This window comes from Marmota flaviventris, chromosome 3, assembly GCF_047511675.1.
Source record: "Marmota flaviventris isolate mMarFla1 chromosome 3, mMarFla1.hap1, whole genome shotgun sequence".
In the NCBI taxonomy this organism is placed as follows: domain Eukaryota; kingdom Metazoa; phylum Chordata; class Mammalia; order Rodentia; family Sciuridae; genus Marmota; species Marmota flaviventris.
In genome coordinates this window covers 133,098,151-133,123,885 of record NC_092500.1, presented here as the reverse complement: position 1 = coordinate 133,123,885, position 25,735 = coordinate 133,098,151, and the positions used below count along the sequence as shown (strand labels likewise).

The following is a 25,735-nucleotide window of genomic DNA, read 5'->3' as shown; positions in this document are numbered from 1 at the left end:
CCTATTTTGTATCTTATTTAGAAACAGGATCTCATTGAGTTGCTTAGCACCTTGCTGTTGCTGAGGCTGGCTTTGAACTTGTGATCCTCCTGCCTCAGCCTCTCCAACCACTGGGATTACAGGCATGTGCTACCATGCCCAGCATAGCCATAAATATTTTAAAAGACAGGGAAACTATGACACCATGAAATATATATTTGTCTTTGCCCAGTTTCTTCGGCACACAGCTTCTGAAATCCTAGGAATCGCCAAAGTGATAGTGTCTTTTTGTGTGCTAATGAGTTGACTGAGGGCTGAAAACCCCTCAGAAGCTTCCAAATGGGGGTCACAGGAAAAACCAGTCAGGATTAGAGGGTTGGGACTACCACCTCCAGGGAAGGAGAAGAGCTCAAAGTTAACTTGATCATCAATGGTGAAGGATTTAATACCTATTCATGAAGCCTCCAAAAAACCCAAAAGGACTGGGTTTGGAGAGTTTCTGAACACTTGGAGGTTCCTGGAGGGTGGTGCACCAGAAACATCATGGTCCCATGTGTCTTGTCCTATTCCCCTCTCCATCTGGGGTTCGTCACTATTCTCTGAAATATTGTTTATGATAAAACCTGTAAATGAGTTAAGCATTTTTCCCAGTTCTGTGAGCTGCTCCAGCACATTAACTAAGCCCAAAGAGGGGGTTATGGGAACCCGGATTTATAGCTTATCAGTCAGAACTGGCACAACCTGGGCCTTGCAACTGGCCTCGGAAGTTGGGGGGAATGGCAGTTTTTGAGGCTGAGCCCTCGATCTGCAAGGTCCGATGCCATCTCCAGGGATAGTGACAGAACAGAATCGAGTTAGAGGACACCTAGCTCATGTACTCTGCAGAATGAATTGCTTGCTCAGTGTGTGGGGTAAACCCCACACATATTTGGTCACAGAAGTCTTCTGTGTCGTTTCAAAATAGAAAGAACAAATATAGCTAGAAAGGAGATAAAAGCAGAGGAAACGTAGACCGGACCTGTAAATCTAAAAGGCCCATGATCAGACTTACTCCCCAAACCTGTTTCTCCTCCAGGGCTGACATTCCCAAATTTATGAGATATTTACGAATCTTAGAGTTATTGTAAATTCACCCCAAATTACCTCATTTTAATTAAAATTAACATGCATGTTAGCCTATCTAATATTTTCAGGTTAGATGACATATTTTAAGAAACCTATAATACAGGCACATTCCAAACATTATCTAGACAGAGGAGACAATGCCAACCTGAGGTTCCTGGAGAGCACCCAGACACTTGTGACCCAGGATCAAAGAACCGAATTCACCAGACTGACAGCTTCCCACATCCCTCCCATGTGCACCCCTCCAGTTTCCTTCAAAATAACAGCCAAATCAGGTGGGCTATAATCCTAGGGTCTCTGGAGGCTGAGGCAGGAGGATTACAAGTTCAAAGTCAGCCTGGGAAATTCAGGAAGATCCTGTCTCAAAATAAAAAGTGCTGGGGATGGGGTTCATGGTTTAGCACTTGCCAGTGAGGCTGAAGGTTAAATTTCCAGGATCAAAGGGTAAAGGTCAGGGAGCAGGAGACCCCCCAAAAGTGCTTCTCACTCTCAAGATAGCCCAAATTCAGCTTTGAGAATTCCTGTCTTCATCTTTCACTTTATTTTTGGTACTGGAATTGAACTCAGGAGCACTCAACCTTTGAGCCACATCCCCAGCCCTATTTTGTATTTTATTTAGAGACAGGGTCTCACTGAGTTGCTTAGTGCCATGCTTTTGCAGATGCTGGCTTTGAACTCATGATCCTCCTGCCTCAGCCTCCTGATTTCACTTTCTAATGAAATTCTTTCTTTGTCAAAACCTGAAGCATCCTTAAATTCTTGTCAGTGATGTGTCAAGAGCTAGGCAGGTCCAGAACCAGGAAGATCTGAGTAGAGAGACTTCTTTGAACCCCCTGAACCCTTTTACAATGACAGTTAGGAGAGTGAGAATAACAGAGAAACTGAATGTGCCTTTCCCTATATTTCTAGAGAAACATGCGCACGTGTGTACACACACATATAGACACAACTTGTAGGTTACTAGTTGGTTTTAATCAGGAATCAAAACGTTTAAGTTGGTCAAATTTGCAGACAAATACACTTTGACATTGAGAGCTATAAATATTTGTTAAAGACTGGCCATTTGTATCTCAGAAAACCAATCTTTTATTCATGGTCCCAGTCTGCATGGTTGTGTACTTTCCCAGAGAAGCTCTGGACTGCCTGCTGCAGGGGTGGTGATGGCAAATGCCTAGAGCTTCCTAGGGCAGGCAGGTTTCAGTTGAGGCAAAAGAGAAAGGGGGGGTGGGGGACTGCGTGCATGCATGGGCGCAACTGCAGCTAAAGTGCAAAGAGGAGTGTTGAAGCCTGTCTCTTCCTCTGGAGATGGCCCACGATCTCCTTTGAATGTGCAATTCTTAGTTTAACCCCCTGAGAGAGTTCACATTCTTCCTTAAATGTCTATCTGCTTTCCTAAATAAATCTGTGTCTCAAAAAAAAAAAAAAAAAAAAAAAAGAAAGAAAGAAATAGAATTGAAGAACTCAGAAGCTGACCTGTTGCCCAATCCACTACACTTTTCATCTATATCACAATCACCTAAGAACAACGTCTCTCCAATCTGGAGCATGGAAAAGTCGAGGAGGAAGTCTACACCTGTTCACGCGAGAGGGGCAGACGGGCAGAGGAGATGAAAAGAGGGTAACAAATGGAAACTAAAGACCGAACAACTGCAAAGCACTGAAGAATGTCTCCCGCCAGCTGCCTTGGCTATGGGTGGGCACCGTGTGGGCAGAGGCCCAGGAGTCTTTGGAGAGAAGAGCTATTCAAGCAACTGAGAACTTCTTAAACGGATTTCAGAGTCTCCTAGGAAGGCCACTGATGTGGTTAAGAGCATGAACATTAGGGCTCCCTGTTTATTGACTGTGGAAGAAAGCGCTTAAACTCTCTGTGTTATAGCTTCCCATTTATAACATGAAGATAACAAGAATGCTTACCTCTTAGGAAGATTCAGTGAGTTAATATTTATAAACTGCTAAAAACTGCACTATGTGTATGGAAAGTACTAGTCAAGCAGAAGGATGGATGGATGAATGGATAGATGGATGGATAAACAGAGAGACGATTTCAGTAGCCTACAGTAAATGAATGATTCCTTTTGCTTCCTGGATGGAAGCAGAATTAGATAGACGGGCTAGAGACTTCACCTTAAGACCTCTAATTTTTCTTTTGGTACTAGGAATTGAACCCAGGGGCACTCAACCACTGAGCTACATCACCAGCCCTTTTTAAGTATTTTATTATGAGACAGGCTCTTGCAAAGTTGCTTGAGGCCTCACTGAGTTGCTGAGACTGGCCTACTCAGTCCTCCTGCCTCAGCCTCCTGAGCCTCTGGGATTACAGGCATGCACCACCATGCCCAGAGTTATTGTAAATTCACCCAAAATTGCCTCATGTGTTATGGCATTTTAGGGAGCCTGAAGGAAGAAAGATAACCAAGAAGATGATTTAAGAAAATAAAATAAACAGAAAAAGTTGATGAATCCATCAACCAGACCTCATTTGGAATCCGTGTGTTCACGAACTTGACAGTTGAGTGTAGCCTCAGATTCAGAGGCCAACACAATCCTCAGCTCAGGTTGCTCAGCTCTGTCACCCTGCTTCCATTATAGGAAGGTCTAGAAAAGGAACAGTCCCTTAATTGTATTAACCTGCTTTCCCCCTGCAAAAAAACAATTTTCCTTGAGTACCTCCAGCCTTGTAGGATCCCTTCTCCCTTCACCCCACCTACTCACCCGCCAGCATATACCTCTGCTGATAGATTAAATCAAACCACTGGTGAGCTCTTATGAACTAGAGAGTCACTGTGATTCTTTTCCTGACCTATTCCTGTAAGAATTCATCCACCAAGATCACCTGTGCCTGATGGGAATCTTCATTTCTGGACTATTGGTTTTGGTAACCCTGCTTTCAAAAATTCTTGGACCACCTGCCCCTTCTCTTGATTGCTAATATTTCAAGACCACTTTGCTAGACTTGAAAGTCCGGCATGTGAGTCCAACTATGTAGGTTACTACCCTTCATTCCTACCCTGCTAGCTTGGGAGACTACTGGGAACAAAGTTGCTGGAATAAGCTACTTCCCCACTCATCTTGCTGGTTCAGCCTATTCCCCAATTATGGATCAGACCTAGGAGGAAACCTAGGAAGTTTAACACCATCTTACTTCAATAGTTCCATTTCCCTGTTTCCAGCATTTGCTGAAATCACCCCACTCTGGGTAACCCCCCAAAACCTGCTACTCTTGCACCTTGTCAAGCAAGCCCAGTATTTCTCTATAAAGGTGCACAGCCATACAGGCTAATTCATTTGTCCTACCTCTCTGGGCTCCCAGGAAATGCTGTACTTAACCCAAAGAAGCTGTTCCAACCTTTCATCACTTTTATTCATTTTCTTAATGAATTTTTTCCCTCAAGTAAGTCCTCTTTCAAGCTCTCCATGAGTCATGATCTCTTTTCCTGTTTGTGCTTCTGTCAAGGGCAGAGATAACCGTAAGTCTCATTTAGTGATACATTTTCACGTTGCTCTGTATTTTAGTTTACCTTTCATCCCATCTCTAATTCCCTACGTCCCCAAATATCTCATATCTACTTTTTGATCTTTGGTTTATATTTTGGATTTATTTATTTATTTTTTAAAGATACAGTGTTAAAGAAGATGCAAATAAATGGAAAGGCATCCCATTCACATAGACTGGAAGACTTAATATTGTTAAGATGCCAACACTACCCAAAGTGATTTATAGATTCAATGAAGTCCATATCAAAATCCCAGGGGAATTTTTTCTTTTTTTTTTTTAAATTTTTTATTGTTGGCTGTTCAAAACATTACATAGTTCTTGATATATCATATTTCACAATTTGATTCAAGTGGGTTATGAGCTCCCATTTCCAGGGGAATTTTTTTACAGAAAGAAATTTTATCCTAAGATTCATATGGAATCCCAAAGAACCACAAACAGTCAAAACAATCCTGATGGAGAAGAAAAGTTATATGTCTCACACTGCCCGATTTGAAAACTTGTCACAAAGCTCATCATACAATGTGACACTGGCATAAAGATAGGCATATAGACCAGTAGAAATGACAGGAAAGCTCAGCAGTAAACCTTTCATATGTGGTCAGATCATTTTCAACAAAGGTGCAAAGACCATACTTTTGGTGCTGAGAAAACTGGGTACCCACACGCAAAAGAATGAAGTTGGACCCTTACCTAATATCATATACAGAAATTAGACCCAAATGGATCAAAGATCTAAACGGAAGACCTACAACTATAACTTGTCAGAATAAAACAAAGAAAAGTGTCATGACACTGGATGTGGCCATGGTATCTAGGGTATTGTACCAAAAGCACAAATAACAAAAGAAAAATAGATAAACAGGGCAGAATGAAAATCTTTTGTGCATCAATGGACATAATCAACAGAGTGAAAGGCAACGCATGGAATGGGAGTTTATATTTACAAATTCTACTATCGGATAAGGGGTTAATATACAGACTATCTAAAGAACTTCTACAACTCAGCAACAATGACAATAAAATAACAATAAGGAACCAAAAAATGGGCAAAGAACTTAAAATAGACATTTCTCTATAAGAAACTGTCGATAAACAAATGAAAAGATTCTTGACATCACTAACTATTAAGGAAATGCACATCAAAACCATGACGAGATTCTCCCTCAGAACCATTAGGATGGCCAACTATCAAAAAAACTAAAAACGGTAAGTGTTGGAGAAGAGGTAGAGAAACTGGATCCCCCTGTGCACCATGGTGCCGCAGCTATAGATAAGAGCAGGGAAGAGCCTCAAACAATGAAAAATAAAGTTACAAAATGATCCACCAATTTTACTCTTAGGCAAAGTCTTGAAGAGACTTTTGTACATCCATGTTCATAGCAGCATTATTCACAACAGCCAAAAAAGTGGAAGCAATTCACATGCTCATTGAAAGATGAATGGGCAAGCAAATCCAAGAAAGGAAATTCTGAAACATGATATAACATGGATAAAAGGTGAAAGTATTAGGTACAATGAAACAGCCATTTACAAAAGGACATATACTATATAACTGCACTTATGTGAGGTATCCAGAATAATGAAATTCACACAGGAAATTGGTAGTTGTCTATAACCAGGAGAAAAAAAAAACAGGGAGTTGTGTAGAGTTGTAGGGTTTTTTTGGCGCTGGAGATCAAATCCAGGGCCTTGTGCATGAAGGCAAGCACTGTACCAACTGAGCTATAGCCCCAGCCCTAGTGTAGTAGAGTTGCAGTTTTGCAAGATGAAAAGAACTCTGGAGATTTGCTGTACAACATGAGTGTACAGTCAGCCCTCCCTCCCCATGGGTCTGAATCTGCAGATTCAAACAACCATAAATAGAAAACATTTAAAAAAACAGAAATCGCATCTGTACTGAGTATCTGTGTAGACACTTTTTTCTTGTCTTTACTCCTTAAATGATCCAGCATAACAACTATTTACATAGCATTTACATTTTATTAGGTATTAAAGTTATCTGGAGATGACTCAAAATATCTGAAATGATGTGTGTAGGTTACACATGAATAACGTGTCATTTTATGCATGGGATTTGAGTTCCATGGATTTTGGTATCCTTCGTTTGTTCTGGAATCAATCCCCTGTGGAATCAATGCCCTGTGGATACTATTAAGCTGTACACTTAAAAATTATTAAATCCAGGCATAGTAGCACATACTTACAATTCCTGCTACTTGGAAGGCTAGTGCAAGAGAATTACAAGTTCGAGGACAGCTTCAGCAAATTAGTGAGATCCTGTTTCAAAATAAAAAAACTGAAAGAAAAAGGACCGAGAATCTAACTTAGTGGTAGAGTACTTGCTTAGAATTTGTGAGCCCTTGGGTACAATCCTCAGTACTGGAAAAAAATAGTTAAGATAATAAAATTTTATATTATATGCAATTTACTACAGCTTTTTAAAAAATTATGTAAAATATCCACAAAGTAGCTTTCCTTTAAAGAGATAAAGTGGTAGGCTGGGGATGTGACTCAGTGATAGGGTGCTTGCCTAGCATGGGTGAGGCCCTGGGTTTAATCCCCAGAAGAAAAAAAAAATACAGTGCTACTGTGTGTTTAATTTATATTAAATACACTCTGCGTGGATCCTCCATCTTCTGTTTCTTATTTCACTCAATACCAGTTTAAGGTCCATTCATGTTTTTGTGCATACTTTCGGTTCACTGCTTCTGACTTCTACTAAGCAATTCATTTCGTACTCATGGCATTTTATTTATCTGTTTCTCTAGAGATGAATACCTGGGTTTGCTCTAACTCCTTGCTACTATAAACAATGTTGTCATCTTTCCTGTAACTGCCTCCTTGTGGACCTCTGTGTGGGTGTCTCTGAGGCACACACTCAGGAATGAGGACTGTGGGGACGTGGCTCTTTCTCATACTTAATTTTCCTGAGTACTGTCCTATTATTCTCTGGAACGACTGGCCCAGCCTCCACCCTCACCAGCAGGGCATGCACAGCTATTTTCCTTGATCTTTGCCCAAATTGGTATCATATGACTGTAATTTTCATCAATCTGGTAGATATAACACTTCCTATTCCTTAATGTCACATCTGTGATTATTGATGAGGTTAAGTAGCTCTTATTCTGTCATACGTTTTGGTTTCTTCTTTGGTTCACTCTGTCTCTCGCCCAATTTGCTCTTGGTTTCTCGAGATTTCTCTAGTTGATTTATAAGAACCCTTAAATAGTCTCTATATTAATCCCTTTCAGGTTTTTATAGACATTTTTTAATCTCTCATCTCTTATCTGCCTATGGCACTTCCAATCCACAGAAATCTTTAAATAATGGGTAATACACTAATCCATTAATCATGTTATGGTTTATACTTTTAGGACCTTAAAACTCCTGTGCACATTTTTAACCTAGATTTTTGGTTTTATCTTACACATTTAGGTCATTAGACTATCTGCAGTCCACCTTCACATATGATATAAAGCGGAGTTTCAATGTGGTTTTGTGTTTGTTTTTTTACATACAGTAAACCAGTGTGCTAAGATCATCTAATGAGTCATCTGTACTTTACCCACCTGTGAATGGTAAGGGCTCACCTATACCCAGTGAGGCCCTGGGTTTCAATTCAATATTTACTGAATCAATGAATGCCAAGATTAAAAAAAAAAAAGTCTCAGATCCTGACCTGCAAGGTCTGGCCCACTTATGGTTTGTAGGAAAAATGGAGAAGCACTGAGTAGGATAAGCTGTGGGGTTAAGTGTCTGAGTTTAGCATTCACTGATAGACAATTTCTCTATTTCAAGTTTTGGAGAGGACATGAGTAGAGAAAAGACATTATGCGAGATGTGAAGGGGGGTTACCAAGTAAATATGACACATCAGCAAATATCTGTCCTGGTTTTCTTCTATTATCTCCTAGGAACATGCCTGTCCCCAGTTGAGCATCTCTAAAAGAAAGATGGTCTAGAGGCTGGGGACGTAGCTCAGTGGTACAGTACTTGCCTAACACACATGCACAAGACCCTGGGTTCAGTACCTAGCACTGCAAAAAAAAAAAAAAATCTACCTTATTAACAGTCAAGAAGTGTTAGAAAACTCTGTGTACTATGTGTTATGAAAACAATAGTTTTGTTCTATTTCCCCAATTGATAATACCTAATTTTCATGCTTAAACTAGCCTTCTAGAGAATTCTGACACACCTTCTGCATCTACCATCTCCTGAACTCACCCTTAATTTTGGACATAGGAAATCAGAGGGACAAGCCAAAGAGGAAAGGCTAAGTGACCAGACATTGCTCAACAATTAGGGACTGAAAAAGTAAATTTAAGTTTGTAAAGGAAAACAATACTTTAAATAATGGGTAATACACTTAAGGGTAGTTGCTGTTTATTTCAATACTGAGTTCTCAAAAGGTTAAAATTCATAGAGTAGTTATAATAATTTCCCTGGGAGGAGACAAAACATTTTGGCATCTTGTCTGAAATGTGAGGCTGTGATCAAAGAGGATGACATCTTCTGCCAAATACTGAGCTTAGGGCCATGGGGCTAGACAGACCACAGACCCCATCCACAAAGTAAGGGAATTCTTGAATTCTTAAGCTAACACAGATAATGGTTATTGACTATCAAATATTTCACATTTTAAATGGTAAATTTTAGATTTTAAGACTGGATTGCAAGTAGCTGGCACCTGTGCCTGTACCCCTACCTCTGCATGACCTGCAGACAGTACCAATTGATGGTGGCAAACTTTGCTATGGGTGGGTTTCCACAGGGAGCTCCAGAGCAGTCTTCCAACTGATCAGGATTGGCATAGAGGATGCAACCCAACTGCCTTCACGGTTCAAGATTATACAGTCACAAAATCTTATTTTTCTTTTGATCAGTACATATGAAGAATTATATTAAATGATGCAAATTCCAGACTTTCCTTCCCTTTTCTTAGTGATCTACAAGTGCATGTCAGAAAAATTTTTATAGCACATGTATAAATGGGTATGAAATGGGTAAAAAAACAAATTACCGAGGAGTCAAGATCATTTGATAGTGACAGATACTAAAATTAACTCAACAGCAAAATATCTGAGTAAAAGGGAAGGTTTTTTTTTTTTTTTAAAGGTAGTCTTCAACCTGAAAGTTCCCCTTATCACTGAACAAAGAAGAATTGTTTCTATTAGTCTGCCTGACAGAGAATAAGCCATCCAGGGTACTGGACACAAGCTAATCAAGGCAAGGAATTTTCCAAAGTTTTATGGGAACAGCACAAACACTCATAACACCCAGCATCTTTAGGGATCTGCCCAAAAGTCAATAGAAGAAATAATGAGCAATTTAAACATAGAGAATGAAGACTTTATCTTCAAGGAGCACCTGGCCTATTTTATAGACCTTCCAACTCTGAAACGTATTAGCTGCAGAAAAGGGCACAAATGATTCTTTATAGTTGATTAAAAGACCCTGATAGAAGAAGTACAAATTCAATCAAAACAACAATCCAATGACAAAACATTCCTTGGGCCACTAGTAGAGAATATTTCTCACCAATTGGTGACCTTTGTGCCAAAAAAAGTAGGCCAGCCATTCTAGGAACAAAGTCCCTCTGTCTGCATGATAGACAGAGGAGGCGCAATCATATAGTCCAAGTTTGTGTTTTCCAACCCCCCTCAGAGACTATGAAAAAAATCTGTTCTCAGAGAAGCAAAACCACACCCTAGAATTACTCGGTAACTTACTGGGTTAAAGAAAAAAAAAAGTTCTTAGATGATTGCTCCCTGAAAGAACATTCTTGTGACAGAGAGGGCTGGCTCTACACACCTGCTCAGCTTTTTTTAAAAAAGGGAGGGGGGGCAGTGTAATAAAACCCACTTGCAAAAGTGAAATGTATAATCATTAGAGAGTAATTAATCCATGAAAGTATGTATTGTGCCCATGTGGTGTTTGCCCACCTTGAAGCATGAACAATTATTAACCTCAACTTCTTTAACTTATGGTGACAATGTTTTATTGAGCATGGACAGCCACAGAGTTATAAACCACATCCAGTGAAAAATCAAATCAAGAAATATTTCATCTATAGTGCCCAATGGCCTTTAAAATTCAATTCTGCATTGAACATCTGTTGGGTGTCAATTTCTGTGAAAGGTACTTTATAGAGAAGTCTAGGAAGAGCTGTGGCGCCTGCATACCCAGAAGTTTACAATTTCTTCAAGAGAAGCAAACATGGACCCATTTTAACGCAACAGAAGACATGCTGTGTTCCATGCAAAAACAGGCATGAACACAGTGTCCAGGCAAGCAGGATGGATCCTTCAGATTCAAAGCCCCACTGGGCTGCTTCTCCCAATAAGTCTTGAGCAACCTATTATGTGCCAAGCCTAAAGTCAGATGCTTTTCTGTAAAATGAAATAAACAGGGCATGGTCTCTGCCTACAACTGTCCCATTTAAAACACATTTCTTGAGCATCTACTCTATGCCAGGAACCAGTCTAGACCTCCCAGAATGGCTAAGCATGCTCTTTATCGTCAAGGAGCACCTGGCCTATTTTATAGAGAAAGAATCCAGATCCTCTGAGAACAGAACTCATCAAAGAAAATCAAAGCAGGAGCGAGCCTTTGGCAGTTGTGCTGCACATCTGCTGATTTAATTCATATCAACTCAACTCTCAGAATCCTTAAGACAGAACCCCAGTAACTGGCATTTTAAACGCCTTGCACAGAGCCCAACAAAAAGCAGGCAATTGGTAGATATTTGATGAATTAAAGAATCTCTAATTCCTCGCCTTAGACAAGGATGTATGCTCAAAATTAGAATGTCTTACGAGTTCATATAAATTACTGTCAGGTCAGTGATTTTTTTTTTCTTGAATATTACAGAACAGGAAGATGGGAATCAATTTCAATGCTTATGGCACATGGACTGTCGCCCATGCTTCCAGGTTCTATCTACAAACTCATAGGAGAGGCTAACTTTTAATTTGCCTCTGGCCTAGCACAGAATATGAACTTGCACTGCTGATACACGGGCTGTTTCCTTCGCCAATCTCTGTGTGCAACTGGCGAGGGACAGTAGGGAGGGGGGAATTTCTCCCACTGGAGTAGGCCCAGGATTCATTTCTCTCTGACCAATTCTAGCCTATTTATTTAAATTTGGTCAAGAAGGCTAAACATAGTTAAAGAAGATTATCTAAATACAGAGCTTCCTTATATAAACTGTGATTTTCAAATGCCACACAGATAAGCTCAAGAAGCACCGAAACTATTGGATTTCCTAGTAAATGGGTACCACCCCCTGAAACTCACTTCAGTACAGGGAGCCTTCAGAACAAAGCACCTGGAGCTTTAATCAGATTGGATATGGAGTCTGGAGATAAACAGCCACCTCACTCACTCTATTGTCATCCACGGGCCTCGTGCTGAGTGACCAGGTTACAAGAGAGACCACACAACAAAGTCATTTTGGTTCCTTGGGTTAGCAAAGCGTCCACTTCTGTGAACAGAAAAGAGCTCTGTTTATGACACTGTGTCTACCTGTCTGCCAAGAAGCAATGCAGGAACAACTGTAAGAGGGCGAAAAAGCCCAAGGACATACTCAGCCTCTGCTCCCCAGCATCCTTGAGAGGAAGGGAAGAACTGACCAGGCAGTGAGTTAAAATTAAAACGGTCCTGAGTGATAATTTTAAAACAAACACATCTCTCACTTTCTTGGAGGAAACTATTGATTAGTCTTATCTCCCTGGAACCAGACTATTTGGGAACTAAAACTATATAAACCTGTTTCATTTCTGATTCACCTGTCATCCTCAATTTCACCTCCATGCTCAGGTCTATCATCCTAATTTGGGGTTTCCTTGTGAAACACTTGTCTGCATTAACTAGATGACTCTCCTTTAACTGACTTGTTAAAGTCATAAGTCATTTCAAACTAGGTCTGCATCTGCAAAGAAACAAAGGGCAGAAAGAAATGTCATTATTTTGCATCTTAATTGTTTCCATAGGTACTGCAGCTCATTAAACTGCCCTAAGTCTTGAAGGTGATGTTTAACAGGCCATGCCTCTTGCCTGCAGGATTTCATCTCTTAACCAAGAGTACTTGTCAATCCTCACCTTATAACCTGCAGAATGACTCAGAGATTGGTGTGGTCCATCATTCTAAGTACATGTGAGTGTTCGGGTATAGGAGGTTGCCTTAGCAGCAGAGGGTCAGGAAAGGCCCAAACTGTTCCTTACCTGCTCAGGAAGAGGGTGCACTCTAAACACATCCAGAGCAAGACCCTTCAGTACATTAAATATACCTGGAGGATCTTTATTCTGCAGGACATTACAGCAAGAGGTTTCTCAGGAATGCAAATGGGAGCTTACAGAAGACAGTATCTCAAACATAGACAGGCTACTATCAAACAGTCGAAACCGGACCATAGGAAAACCAAGTCATTCTTGACATCTATTTTTTCCCCTCCAGGTTGGAGGGGGATGATAGACAACCCAGAAATTCATTCTCTGTTCTTCCATGGTGGCCCAAGAAAGCAGACAAATCTGTCCATCTCTCCATACTGTGTAAGTGGAAAGTAACATAGCCCTGCTTGAAGTAATTCTTTTTCTAGAGTTCAGAGCGCATAAAGCATACATATATCTAATCATTAGATATAGAAACCATTTAACAGATGGGTCCATGCAAGAAATCGGCTTAACTTCCCACATTGCTTGAAGATGTTCCATAACTTCCATTTTGGAAACTAGACATCAGCCTGCCATAATAACTGGTGCACACTGGTGTTGGTACTGAATCAGCTATAGGCTGAATTCTCACTAACCCTCTTGATTTGCCTATACCTCAATCTGCTAGGTTTGAAGGCTTTAGGCTTCATGGTACCCTCTCTCCCCAGAGGAATTCCAGATTTAAAAGTCAGCTTATGGTCCCAAGCCTTCCCTCTTATCTCTTCACAGGGGAGACATGAAGATTCAAAGGATTATGTCAGCAATGCTTAAATGAAAATGCTTTTCAAATGGACTAGTTTGGCTTATTTTAAATAATACAAGATGCTCTTTGCTTTTTTTCTGTGTTCCCTTAAGTTAATTTTACTTCCCACATTTTTCTCCCAAAGTAAGAACTTTTTTTAATCTTTTTGTTTTGTTCTTTAAGAGCTGGAACCTCTGAGATTCCTACCTGATTTGAGCTAAATTTACTCCAAGGGTTTTATCAAAACATATTGGACTGAAAAACTCTGATCTCAATCCAGATGCTAATTAAAACCCTTCCTGAGTCATGCTGCTATGGTTACTGGGATTTCTCCAAGCACTGTGATTCTCAAGTGAGAAAGTTTTAGTTATTTCCCCAGGCTCAGGTGGCATTTCCGGGACCGGACCAGGCTGGTTTCTATTATAGGGTATGGGTGGTTGCTGCCACACTTAACAGCTCTGGGTGGCTTCTGACTACATTACAACTTACCTCCCCCATTAGATTCGGTTGTTCGACTTATTTCAATAATAGGATGTTATGAAAGTATTATCATCATCCCATTTTAGAAAAAGAGGAACCCGAAAACTCAAATCACAGTAAACAGCTTGTGCAAGGCCACTCAATAAAAGAGATGGAGTATAAATTTGGTTTTCTGACACTGACAATGGTACTTTCCACCAGCCTACCAGAAACAGAGGCACACAAATACAATGGGCTGATGCTCCTATGCCTGACCATGTGTCCTGTATGTTTAGGAGCACAGACCTGGGGCTGGACTGCTAGGTACGGTCGTGGCCTTGGACAGGTTACTTCAGCTCTCTATATCTGTCTTGTCACCTAGGGATTGGGGATGGTAATTCTTCCCCTTTAGGACTGAAGTGAGTTATCATGTCTAACATACCTGAAGTGAGTTGTCATGTCTAACATATCATGTCTAACATACCCTTAGGAAGTATTATATAGATGGGAGTTCATTTTGGCTGGTGAATTGTTCATTCATTCAGGGAGTTAAAATTGTAGCCAAAGAGTCTGCAATCACCTGACGATCTGAAAGGTGTCTATTCTGCATGGTAGGCAGCCTGTGCATTACCAGAACAAAGGGATGATGGTCATGAGAACAAGCCCATGTTAGATCACATCACATCCTGAGAGCCTTAACGTTCAAAGTCAAGTGTCACAGCTGCTTCTCTCTGTGGTCAATTCCCTTGTTTCTGACATCAACCTAGGGCACATCCACTGAAACAGAATACTGGCAATGACAGGACTAGAGAAATCTGTCTCTTTTTTTTTTAAACAGCAGGTTTCTTTTTTTCCCTGATAAAATCAGTTTTGCTTTTACTGAGGGATTTTTTCCCCCCTCACAATTTAAATCCCATGCACAGTTCAATACCTTTAAAAAGGCATTTATTTTTCTGGAGCCTTTGAAAGGTACTTTAAACTGGCAGGATAGCAGCGAGGCTGTGCGAAAAGCTGTGAGATTCAACGTGCTAACATGAAACTACATTTTTTTTTTCCTTTAAAAACCACATCTGAGGACTGGGGGTGTAGCTCAGTGGTAGAGCGCTTGTCTAGCATGTACAAAGCCCTGGGTTCAATCCCCAGAACTGAAAAAATAAAATAAAAAAATAAACATCTGAGAGTTACTAACCAAGTGCAAAGCTTCTTCTTTTCTAATTTTAGCCCCAGTACCTAATCACCATCCGGGTAATAGTTTATTAAGCACACACTTGGCTTTGCCTGTTTTGCTTTCTTTAGCCCTCTTTTGCATGCTTATACAAATAAAAAGCTTCAGAGTTCCTTAAAAAAAATCCTGCAGAAGACACTTATAAAAGAACAAAAACCCAGGCCCAGCAACTTGGGAGGCTGAGGCAGGAGGATAGCATGTTTGAGGCTAGCTTCAGCAAGCCCCTGTCTGAAAATTTTTAAAAAGGCAAAAAAAGGCTGAGAATGTTGTTCAGTGATAAAGCAACCTTGGGTTCAGTTCCTAGTACCAGAGAGAGAGAGAGAGAGAGAGAGAGAGAGAGAGAAAGATGTGGAACGAGAGAGAGAGAGAGAGAGAGAGAGAGAGAGAGAGAGAGAGAGAGAAAGATGTAGAACAAAAGAGTACCAGGTATAAAAATATGGATACCATAAGGGTGACAGCCTGGCAGGGTTTCTCACCCCCCCCCCAATACCATTTTTACTTTTTGTGGTGCTGAGGATGGAACCCAGAGTCCCCTGCAAGCATGCATTCCACCCTGAGCTATACCTCTAGCTTTAAAAGATTCATTCTTTAAAAGATTCATTCCTTAGATGTTTATTGATTTATTCATGATTTATTCATTTACATACGTGCTGAGAATCGAACCCAGTGCCTCACCCGCTAGGCAAGTGCTCTACCACTAAGCCACAACCCCAGCTCCTTAAAGATTCATTGCAAATAGCCAATCCCTGCAGGGCTCTGCTTGTAAGTTTGTTTGCAAAGCTCCAGCACAAACAATAATTCTTTTTCTCTAAAGGCTGCACTGGGCCTCTTCAAAATTTACATAAAGGCACAATGGCCTCTGGGCAGACACTGGTGCCCAGAGGGGAGGCCTGGAGGTTGGGCCTAAAGGCCTTCCAGCAAGGCAGCAAAGGCCAAGCTTTCTGGAGAGAGGCCCTGGACCTGCAAACAGGTACTTTTCCTTTAGAGCCAAGTTGTTTTCCCACAGGACACTGTTACTCACCTGGACTTTGGAGGTGGGGGAGGAGGTGAGAATGCCTCCATCCTGCTTCTGTCCTTGGGAAACTCAAAGGCAAAAGAAGCTGATTTGCTCATCCCAGTCCCAGCTTTGCTATTCTGTCCAGAGGAGCCATCCATGCTGTGGAGACGGTGCCAGGTAGAGGAATTTGAATGGTCCATGATGCCATTTTCTGTCTCTCTTCCCCAGCTTTGACTCAACAATTCCTGCTCCACTTCCTCCTCTTCCTCTATCCGGCACTGACGACTCCAGGCACCAGTCTGGTACCTGGGCCGCCTCTGGTCCAAGGCTGAAGAGGTGGCAGGAGGAGGACATCTGGCAGGCTCATTGCTGACAATGCCATTGATACGACAGGAAGAAGTGGGGTCAGTGGGGCCTTGGGATGAAGGCTGGGGTCCAATGCCACTGCCACTGGAGCTCCCCTCACTGGGGTCAGCCAGTGGGGAAGAAGATGGTGATGCACCAGGGCTACTCTTAGACAGCTTGGGGGGGATGGCAGGCCTTGCTTTGGGTGGGCTCTCAGTCGCATCATGAGGATGGCTCTCACTGGAGCTCGGTCCCTGCCCATCTGAGGTCTGCTCTTCACCAGCCTCTGAGTTCTGGCTCACAGGCCCACGTGGCCACTGCACCCCCACTGCAGAGTCAGGGCTACTCAGGTAGATGGTCCGATGGTCCTCTTCTGGGTGGGCCGCCATAACTGTAATGGTAGCTGACACCTGGGGAGTCCTGTCTGAGCCTTCCCTGTCCTGACTCCAGCCAGACACTGTTTTCTGAGTCCAGACATCACCTGTCCATACCTGGCCCTGGCCCTGGCCTTGGCCCTGAGTAGCTGCTGCCTGTTCTGCCTTGGCCTGTGGCCTGGAAGGCACTGGCACTGGTTTCTTCCTCTTGGTGCTCTCGGCATAGATGGGCTCTGGCTGTACAGCCTCCCTGGGGTGGGGTGGGGCCTGGGGCTCTCCAGCCAGCCCTGGGCATCTGCTAGAGGTCACCAAGTGGCAGCCCGAGTCCTGTTGCTTCCCAGACTCTGGTTCCTTCACCAGGGAGCAGTAATCACTCTCAAGGTGGGCAGCGAAGGGGCTGCTGGCGCCACTGTTGGTGCTGCCGCAGGACAGGCCATCAGAAGAACTGGCAGCGTCTGAAGCAAGGGACAGCTTCTTGGGCCCCAGGTGGGGCCTGTTGGCTGTGGGGCCCTGGCCACAGCACTCACTGGGGAAGCTCAGAACCCGCTTCTCCTCGTCCTTAGGCCCAGCACAAGTTCCCTGCTCCCAGCAGGTGGGCGAGCAGGTCCCTGGGCCAGGTCTGCCCCGGGAGCCCTCAGCACGAGCAGCATCCTTGGCGACAGGGCTCCCGGGGCAACAGTCCACAATGGAGCAGTATTCTCCGCCTTCACTGTCCCCAGAGGGGGAGCACCTTTGGTCGCTGTCATCCTCAGAGGGCAGGGACTCCCGCAGGGGCTGAGGAGAGGGGCAGGGCCTAGGGCTCTTGGGACAGCCAGATGTCATCCCGGCAAACGCTGCCAATTTCTGGCGGAAGCTCTCCTGAGCTGTGGGCAGCTCTTGGTAGGGAAAGGAGGGTTTCTCTTCCCGTCCAGGCTTCTCGTCGGGGAAGCTCCCAGGGTGGACGGCGATGTTCTTTTCCCCGCGGGCCTCCACGTTGTGCAGGCCCACCATGGCGTAGGCAGGGGGGCAGCGAGGGCCACCATCCGTGCAGGCAGGGGGAGCAGCAGGCTTCTGTATGCCGCGGAAGCTGCCCAGGTAAACTATGGGCATGTTTTCCTGCTTTGGGAGGGGGAGCTTGCCCGGGGCTCGTCTCCAGAGTGCCTACACAGTCCAAGGTGAAAAGACTTATATTAGACCTTGTCAGAGGAAAAAGAGAGAAAAAGTGACAACCAAGTGCCATGACACTGTCAACTGCCTTCTATAGTGCAGTGCGAGCACGTGGGAGCAGGGACTCCGGGACACGCCCCCCTTCTGATGTCCCCACGCTTAGGAGCATTGCTGGGGCACCCACTGAGCCCAGCTTCCCACACAGGGTCTGTAATGCTTTTGGCTTAAGTCTGTGAGATAGGAAAAAAAAAAACAAAAAACCCACAAACCCTCAAAGAGAACATTTTCCCTTTGTCACAAGTGTTGGGTGAAATAGGTCTCTAACAGGCTTGGAAAATAGAGGGTTTGGTTTTAAGTTTTTGCTTTCTGTTGGTTGGCTTTTTGATAACCCTGTCACGGTGCATTCCAGAAGAAACAGAAGTCATATGATTTTTAAACACCTGGGGTGTGTGGCCGGGCAGGGCAGGAAGTGAGGGATCACTCTTAGTTGGGTCCAGGCTTCTTCTCTCCTAGCTGGGTTCTGCCTCAGACAAAGCTAAAAAGCGGCTCTTTTTCCCAGTTAACAATGGTTACCTCAGCCAGAGCTGCCTAAGTGACTGGACCAGTTGGGCTATGAAAGAGAGATGTGGACTAGCCATTCCCATCCCTGTTCCCTTTTCCTTCCCTTCTAAAGTCCCTATTTCACCACCCCTTTTAGAAACAGTTTCAAAGTAGGGCCTGCATTTGGCTCCTTTCCCAAAGGATTCAGAACTTAGAGAGTCCCTGGCTTATGTAGGTGAAGGTTGAAGGTGTAGGGAATGGCCTGGGGAATGGGTGTAACCAGTTTAGGGAAAATGGAACAGCCCTGTGAGGGACATGGAACTCATAGCAACCACAGGAAATGCCTCTCTTCAATTAAGCCTCCTCCGATTTAAAATTGACCTTTGTTTTCACATAAAGCTCACACACCCTTCCTGATCCACTCACCACATTGGCTGAGAAAAACTAGAACATGCAAAGAGGTCAACATGGAGCAAGCAGTTCTTAGGAATGTCTTAGACATACAGCCTCCAAGATGTGTCCAAATTCAGCAGATTCCAGTAGAGCTGGGCTATGTGTCATCTCAATTATTATACCTTTCTAAGAGTTATCTGTGAGATGAGCAGAAAGATCTAACCTTTAGGGATGTAACTGTTTCAACAGATTCTAGATCAAAACTGTTTGTTAAATCCAAGCTTCAAAATTATAAGCTGAATGTAGTGGTGGTATGTGTCTGTAAGTCCAGCAGCCTGGAAGGCTGAGGGCCTAAGCAACTTAATAAAACTCTGTCTCTAAATAAATAAATAAATAAGGGCTGGGGATGAGGCTTAGTAAGTATTTAAGCACCCCTGAATTCAATCCCTGGTACAAAAAAAGGGGGGGGATTATGAACCCTCCCTGAGTATTAGATGATAATAAATAATTCGTGTTAATATTTTAAGTGTGGTAATGGCATTGTTTTTTTTTTTAATAAAAACCTTTATATTTTAACATTACTAAAACGATATGCAATTGGTGCATAAGGTCAGAGACGAAACAAGATTGGTCATGAGCTGATGGATTTTGAAGCTTATGTTGATGAGTGTTGTATGCATGAGATTAATTATGTAATGACTGCTAATTGTGTATAAATTTAAAATTTTCAGTTGAATTTTTTATTTTTCTTTTTTGGTATGGGGGATTGAACCCAGGGGTGCTTTAACACTGAGCCACATCCCCAGACCTTTTTTTAAATTTTGTATTTTGAAACAGGGTATCACTAAGTTGCTTAGGGCCTTGCTAAATAATCAGTTGAAATTTTTAAAAGAGGTTTTTCATTTTTGGTCTGCCCTGAGACAAGTCTCCATGTCATAGGAGGAAATCTGAGGGACTGGAGACAATAATTAGCCTAAAGGGACAGATACAAAGGAGGGTGGCAATCGCCAAATAGCAACAGTCAGGGCAAAGCAATCTCTGGGCAAGCCAACGGGCAGCCATCCTACTGGATTCTTGCTCCAACAGCCCTCCCTGGCTGCCAGCCAGTCACCAAGTGTTAGAAAAGAAGCAGCCCCTATTAAAATACCACAGGGGTTAGTCAGCCTCACCTGCTGGACGTCAGCACTCAGGTTGGCCTCTGTCCACAAGTCGGAAGTCTCTGAGCTCATCATGGTGGGTTTCACAGCAATCGTGGGCTTGGAGTAGGGTGAGCTGTTCACACCTTCATCTTCCAGGCGGCAATTCTCAGGCCTGGGGGGCAGGCGTGGTGGAGGGGGCAGGCTGCCTGCTCTGGGCTGGGGACAGCCAACTGCCAGCTGGTGGTCGCTCCGTAGGCAGAAGCAGTTCTTGCAGGACCCGGGCTTCCAGATGTGCTCCACAAAGTCACTGCACGCAGACATTTTGGGGCTCTCAGGGTTCAGTCGGATGGTCTGGAGCATCGTGGGCCAGTAGTGTGCTGGTTCATCTTGTGCCCAGCCCTCTGGCGTAGTCTTGTGGAAGACAGAGGTAGGTCCTGGAGCAGTCTCCTGGAAAGGCAGATCACTGGCCTGATTAGAAGATGGGTGTATTAGCAATTAGAGTCTAATTACCTGATTAGGGAAGAGAACAGAGGACACAGTGGGGTAAGGAGGAGCAACAAGGTAAAGACGAGTATTCCATTTATTCTGGGGCCCTCACGCTCTTGTCACAATGTTCTTGGATGCTCTCTAGTGGAGTGACCTTATCAGGAGCTGCAAAAACTAGACACAAAATAAAAGACATTTCAGGTCCCTAAAACACTGAGTACTTGAGGGTGTGGGACAGTTATAAAAGGGAATCATGGAGTTTGAGAAGGGAAGCCTGTACCTCCTTGGTATATTCTTTAAGATACTGCAGAGGGAGTCCAGAGCATAAGGCGCTGCCCCAGAGAAAGAAAAACCTCAAAGTAGTACACCAAATAAAAACAATGGCTTCCAGATGATAACTCACAATTTTTTTCCAGATTTTCTAATATTTTATTACATTGACTTTCTTTGCTTTATCTTTTCACATACACATACTTTTCCCCCGAACCATTTAATAATTTGCATGTCTAACCACAATACCCAATTCACAACCAGAAAGTAATATTGATTCAATACCTTTACGTAGTTTTAAGATGTTGATTATCCTAGTAACGTCTCTTATAGCAATTTAAGGGCAGATAGGTGGCCTCCAGGACCCAAGCCAGGATTACATGTTTCATTTAGATAACTCACAATTTTTGATCAAGAACTCTATTAAAATAAAATCAGGGCCAGGCACAATGGCACACGCCTGTGATCCCAGTGGCTCCAGAGGCTGAGGCAGGAGGATCCTGAGTTCAAAACCAGACTCAGCAAAAAGTGAGGTGCTAAACAACTCAGTGAGACCCTGTCTCTAAATCTAATTCAAAAATAGGGCTGGGGTTGTGGCTCAGTGACCAAGTGACCAAGTTCAATCCCTGGCACCACCCTCCAGCCAAAAAAAATAGAAGGGCTGAAATGGGCATTGTCATCCGTATGCCGGACAGGTGGAGGTGGGAATGGTTGAGGAAGAGGTGTGGTGCTGGTCCACCCTCCAGGGGCACCTTGTCAGGAGATTTGACATCTGGGAATTCTGGCCCCTCCTCTTCCTTGGGTTCAACCCTGCCTGAGCTGAGTGAGGTCATCAAAGCTGGGCGCTGCAAGCCAAGGAGGAAGACAGAAGAGAGAGAAATGCATGGTCATCACAGTCCTGGCCTGAAAGTGACTGGACAGAATATAAGAGAAGCGATTATCGGATAGTTATTTTCCCTATCGTAGCTCAGGGGTGAAGATCAGCTTCTTGAAAGAGATCAGTTCTTCTGAGAATAAAGCTGGAAGCCCAGTTTGCATCATGCCCCCTGTAAATTCACCCCCCCCAGGAGATCAAAGAGCTGCAAACATTAGCCAGTTAATCTGAATAACATCCCATTGGCAGCTGTGATCCCCATTCTACAGGTGGGGAAACTCCAGCAAGGACAAAATCTGACACTCGTCCAAGGACACGGGGTTTGGTGCTTCTGGCAAGAGAAGGCAACTTTGCTGGCAGTCCTTCACCTCACCTCATGGTTCCAGATACTGAGGAAATACTGAGGAGCTTGCTGCTCCCTGTTCCTCATTCCTGTTCTTCCTTGAGTCCTGGAGGTAAACAGATTCTCACTACACAGAGAGGGTTTCTCCTGAGGGTTTCACTCCACTTTGCTCCGTGAGAATCTGCTTGAGGTTGATGTTCTCTAAACAATCAACAGGACTAACCAGGTGGAATGTGCCAGGAGCTCCAAAGAAAATTCCAGAGCCTTTGTGGGAAGCGCCCTCTTTCTTGTCTCCCACACTCACAGACGGAGGTGCTTATACTCAAGGAGTGCTGAAGCTAAATGGAACACTTTTTCCTCCGAAGCTAACAATGAAGCCAACTCCATCTTTAAGCTAAAGGAACAGCCAGAAGAACAGACTGTCAGTGACCACCTAGAGCCTTTGATCCTTTTCTTTAATGATTGCTATTTCAATTCTTCTTCTCCAACTACACCCAAATAGTAGGTTCATTCCCTGCCAAGTTCTCTAGGACAAGTCATCGGCTTCAACAAGCAGAGGAGGCATAGCCCAGGGCTTCTCTTTCCCTTACAGTCTCAGAGATGCAGGCTAGCTGGAAAGTGGAGGGAGTGTTTTGGTCTTCAGGGGAGGGGAGTGGGTTCTTCCTGGGAAGCTGATGAGCCAAGGCTGACTAGACCTTCCCAGTCACAGAAGACACTGCCAGGCTCACATCTATTACAGGCAGAGGCTCCCACGGCCCCTCTGTGGGATGGAGGAAGAGAGCTTGGAAACCAGCTCTGTGTGGGCTCATCAGCTTCCTGCCAGCTCTTGGTCAAGCTGGGCTATCTGAGGAGGTTGGCATCTAACCACTTCCTCAGCGGCTACCACAGATTCACAAAGAAGCAGTTTTGCAAGGCCACATCTCATTTCCTCCCCAGCAGGAACCCAAATTTGTGATGGGGAGGTTGCTTGGTGCCAGATGCCCCATTTTCTAAGCCCCCCACTCACCCTCCTTTATAGCCATCGGCCTGCAATAGCCCTGGGAGTTAGGTAGGCTCGGGATTACTATCCTGCAGGTTTCCTTGAGACCCCCCTCCCTAGTTTATGATGTTGTCTTTGCTCTCAGCGTCAACTCTGAAATTCTCTGCAGGTCAATTTCAACTTTCACCAAACTTCCCAGAGACACAAAGGTGTTTAAAGGGGCCAGTTGCCCTGGTGCACACCTGCAATCACAGTCCAAGGCCAGGCCCACTGACTTAGCAAGATCCTGTCTTGAAATATAGAACAAAAAGGGCTGAAGGTGTAACTCAGTGGTAAAGCACCCCTGTCCAGGATGGAGGGTGGAGTGGAGAGGTATTTAAAGGGGACACCATTGAATAAGGGGACAATGGATTTGCCATCATCACTAACTATATCCTGTTAAAACTGGTTTTTCAGTCAAAGCAAACAGAATTTACCACCATATCTGTCTGGCCAGAAAGGGCCCTTTTCATATTGCACTTCTTTGCCTGGAAGTACCTCCTATTTGTTTTAAGTAAAAAATGGTGAAGCATGCAGCAAGTGGCGCTCACCATGCAGGAGTGAGCTGACACACCTCACAGGTGCCAGCTCCTCAGCCTGGGAATGGCACCTTCTCAGCCCACATTCCTTACCTCTGAGGGGAGGCGCCCCCAGAATTATGCAAATTCCCCCATTGCAGTGGGAGGCAGCAGTGTAAGATTAGAAAAAGATTTCAACATTCTTTCTGATCTAAGCCATGACAAAATAGCTTCATCTCTGCAAACTTCTGCGCTAGATTTGTGGCTACAATTTACAAGACCAAAGCTGTCAGATACACTCCCACCCCATTTCTTGAACAATCTGAAGAAAATGGGTGGTCAGATCCATAAAATTAAATATCTTGGCTCAAAATACCCCTCATATTTACAGCAAGTTACTTACGCCTTACTCTAAAGTGACAGAATTCCGGAAAACTCTAACCAAAAAAAATCTATATATGGCAATTAAATTAATGCAACATCTGAAAAAGGAAATACATGTGGATTTCAACACACTCTTGCTGGCGAGGGTTAACCAGGCAGAAGAGAGAAAGTGACAATTGTAACTACCCCCTAACCAACACACACAGAGGATAAGTTGTTATATTCACACAACTTTCTCTTTTCTTTTTTCTTTCTCCAATGCTGTGTAATCTAATCTCAGCAGGAAGAATGTGGTTCTGCACCCACTACAGTCTAAACTGATAAGAAGGACACCTGAGTTCTACAGGACCCCAAGATAGCAAACTGCAGAATTCCCTAGGGTTTCCTGTCACATTTCCTTTTCAGAAAAGGAAGAAAAAGCCTTGTTAATGATAGTTCAGCCCAGTGATCAATAAAGCCTTTCAAACCCGACTCAGGGCTAAATGCATTGCAAAACTCCTGGCCCCTAGACCTTTGGGCTTTGCTACCGGCTCTGCAAACCATGTGCTGGCTGAGCTTTACCTGGGAGAAATACACACAGTGAGCCAGTGGCCGCTGCTTGCTGCTAATACTCAGGCGGCTCCATTCCCACTCACAAGACATAAAGTAGAGAGGTTCTATTTTCCGTGTGTGTGTGTGTGTGTGTGTGTGTGTGTGTGTGTGTGTGTGTTTCGCCGGTTAGGGAAGGGGCAGCACAAGCAAAGGTTAAGAACCTGCTCACTGCATTTAGGGAGCTCAGCTCGGGCTTGGAAAAAGGTATTACCTAGTTGCTTCTCAAGGCCCGCTGCTGCAAAAGAGGTAACTACCCTAACTCCCAAATCGTCTTAGGGAACTGTTCCGAGCAGCCCCAGCGATCTCTCCTTCTCTGCTCCTTTGACAATGCTCGCGGTGGAAAGCGTTTCAGTTTCCCATCGCACACAGCAGCCAGACCAGTAAAACCATGAGAACAGTCGGTTCCCCGCTCCCGGAACTCGAAGGAAAGTTTCCCCCTATAAAGAGCGCGATACTCGAATGAATCGAAAACCACTCCGGCTCCCCAGTTCTCCCCGCTCGGCGCCTCCACCTTCAGCACAACCCCGGGTGCACGCGGTTCAGTCGCTCCACTCGCCGGGATCCGCCGCATGTCACCCAGGGCGACACCGACAGGGGCTTCCCTGCTCGGCGACCGCAGCGCTCTTGCAACCCACCACCACCACCACCACCCCGGGAGGCCACGTTTGCCAGACAAAAAGAGCCCGAATTTGCAAAAAGCAGCATGGACTCACCTCGGGGTTGCGCTCCTCTGGCCTCGCCGTCGGTGGCCTCGCCGTCCGCCACCCGACTGGGCGCCCCGGAGCATTGTTTGGAGAGTGTCTGCGCGCGGTGCGTGCCCGGCGGCGGGCGGGTGGCCTCTGCCTGGGCCCGGCGGCCGGGTGGCAGCTGTGAGCGCGGCTCCGCCCCCTCCGCCTCCGGTTACACCGCCCTCCGCGGCTCGCGCCGCACCTCCGCAGTCCCCGCCGCCTCTCCGCGTCCCCCCAGACCAGCGAGCCCGCCCCAGCAGCTACAGCTCTCCAGCCCCCATCCTTCCAAACTCCACGCCCCGCCCCTCCCTCCTGCTCCCTGCCCACCAGCTTGCAACAGCGAAGCTCCG

The 25,735-nt window shown here is 44.3% G+C and overlaps 1 protein-coding gene across 1 annotated transcript in view; it reads right to left on the bottom strand.

Annotated features, from left to right (window-relative positions):
* Nucleotides 1–25,510, bottom strand: part of Prag1 (PEAK1 related, kinase-activating pseudokinase 1) — a 55,134-nt gene extending 29,624 nt beyond the window's left edge. Inside the window, exons 1-3 of the mRNA XM_027954683.2 lie at nt 25,371–25,510; nt 20,204–20,620; nt 16,261–18,095 (exon numbers count right to left, since the gene is read on the bottom strand). Coding sequence (XP_027810484.1) covers nt 16,261–18,095; nt 20,204–20,533 — 2,165 coding nt within the window. The 5' untranslated portion in view covers nt 20,534–20,620; nt 25,371–25,510. The remainder of the gene's footprint in view (nt 1–16,260; nt 18,096–20,203; nt 20,621–25,370) is intronic.
* Nucleotides 25,511–25,735: the final 225 nt, after the last annotated feature.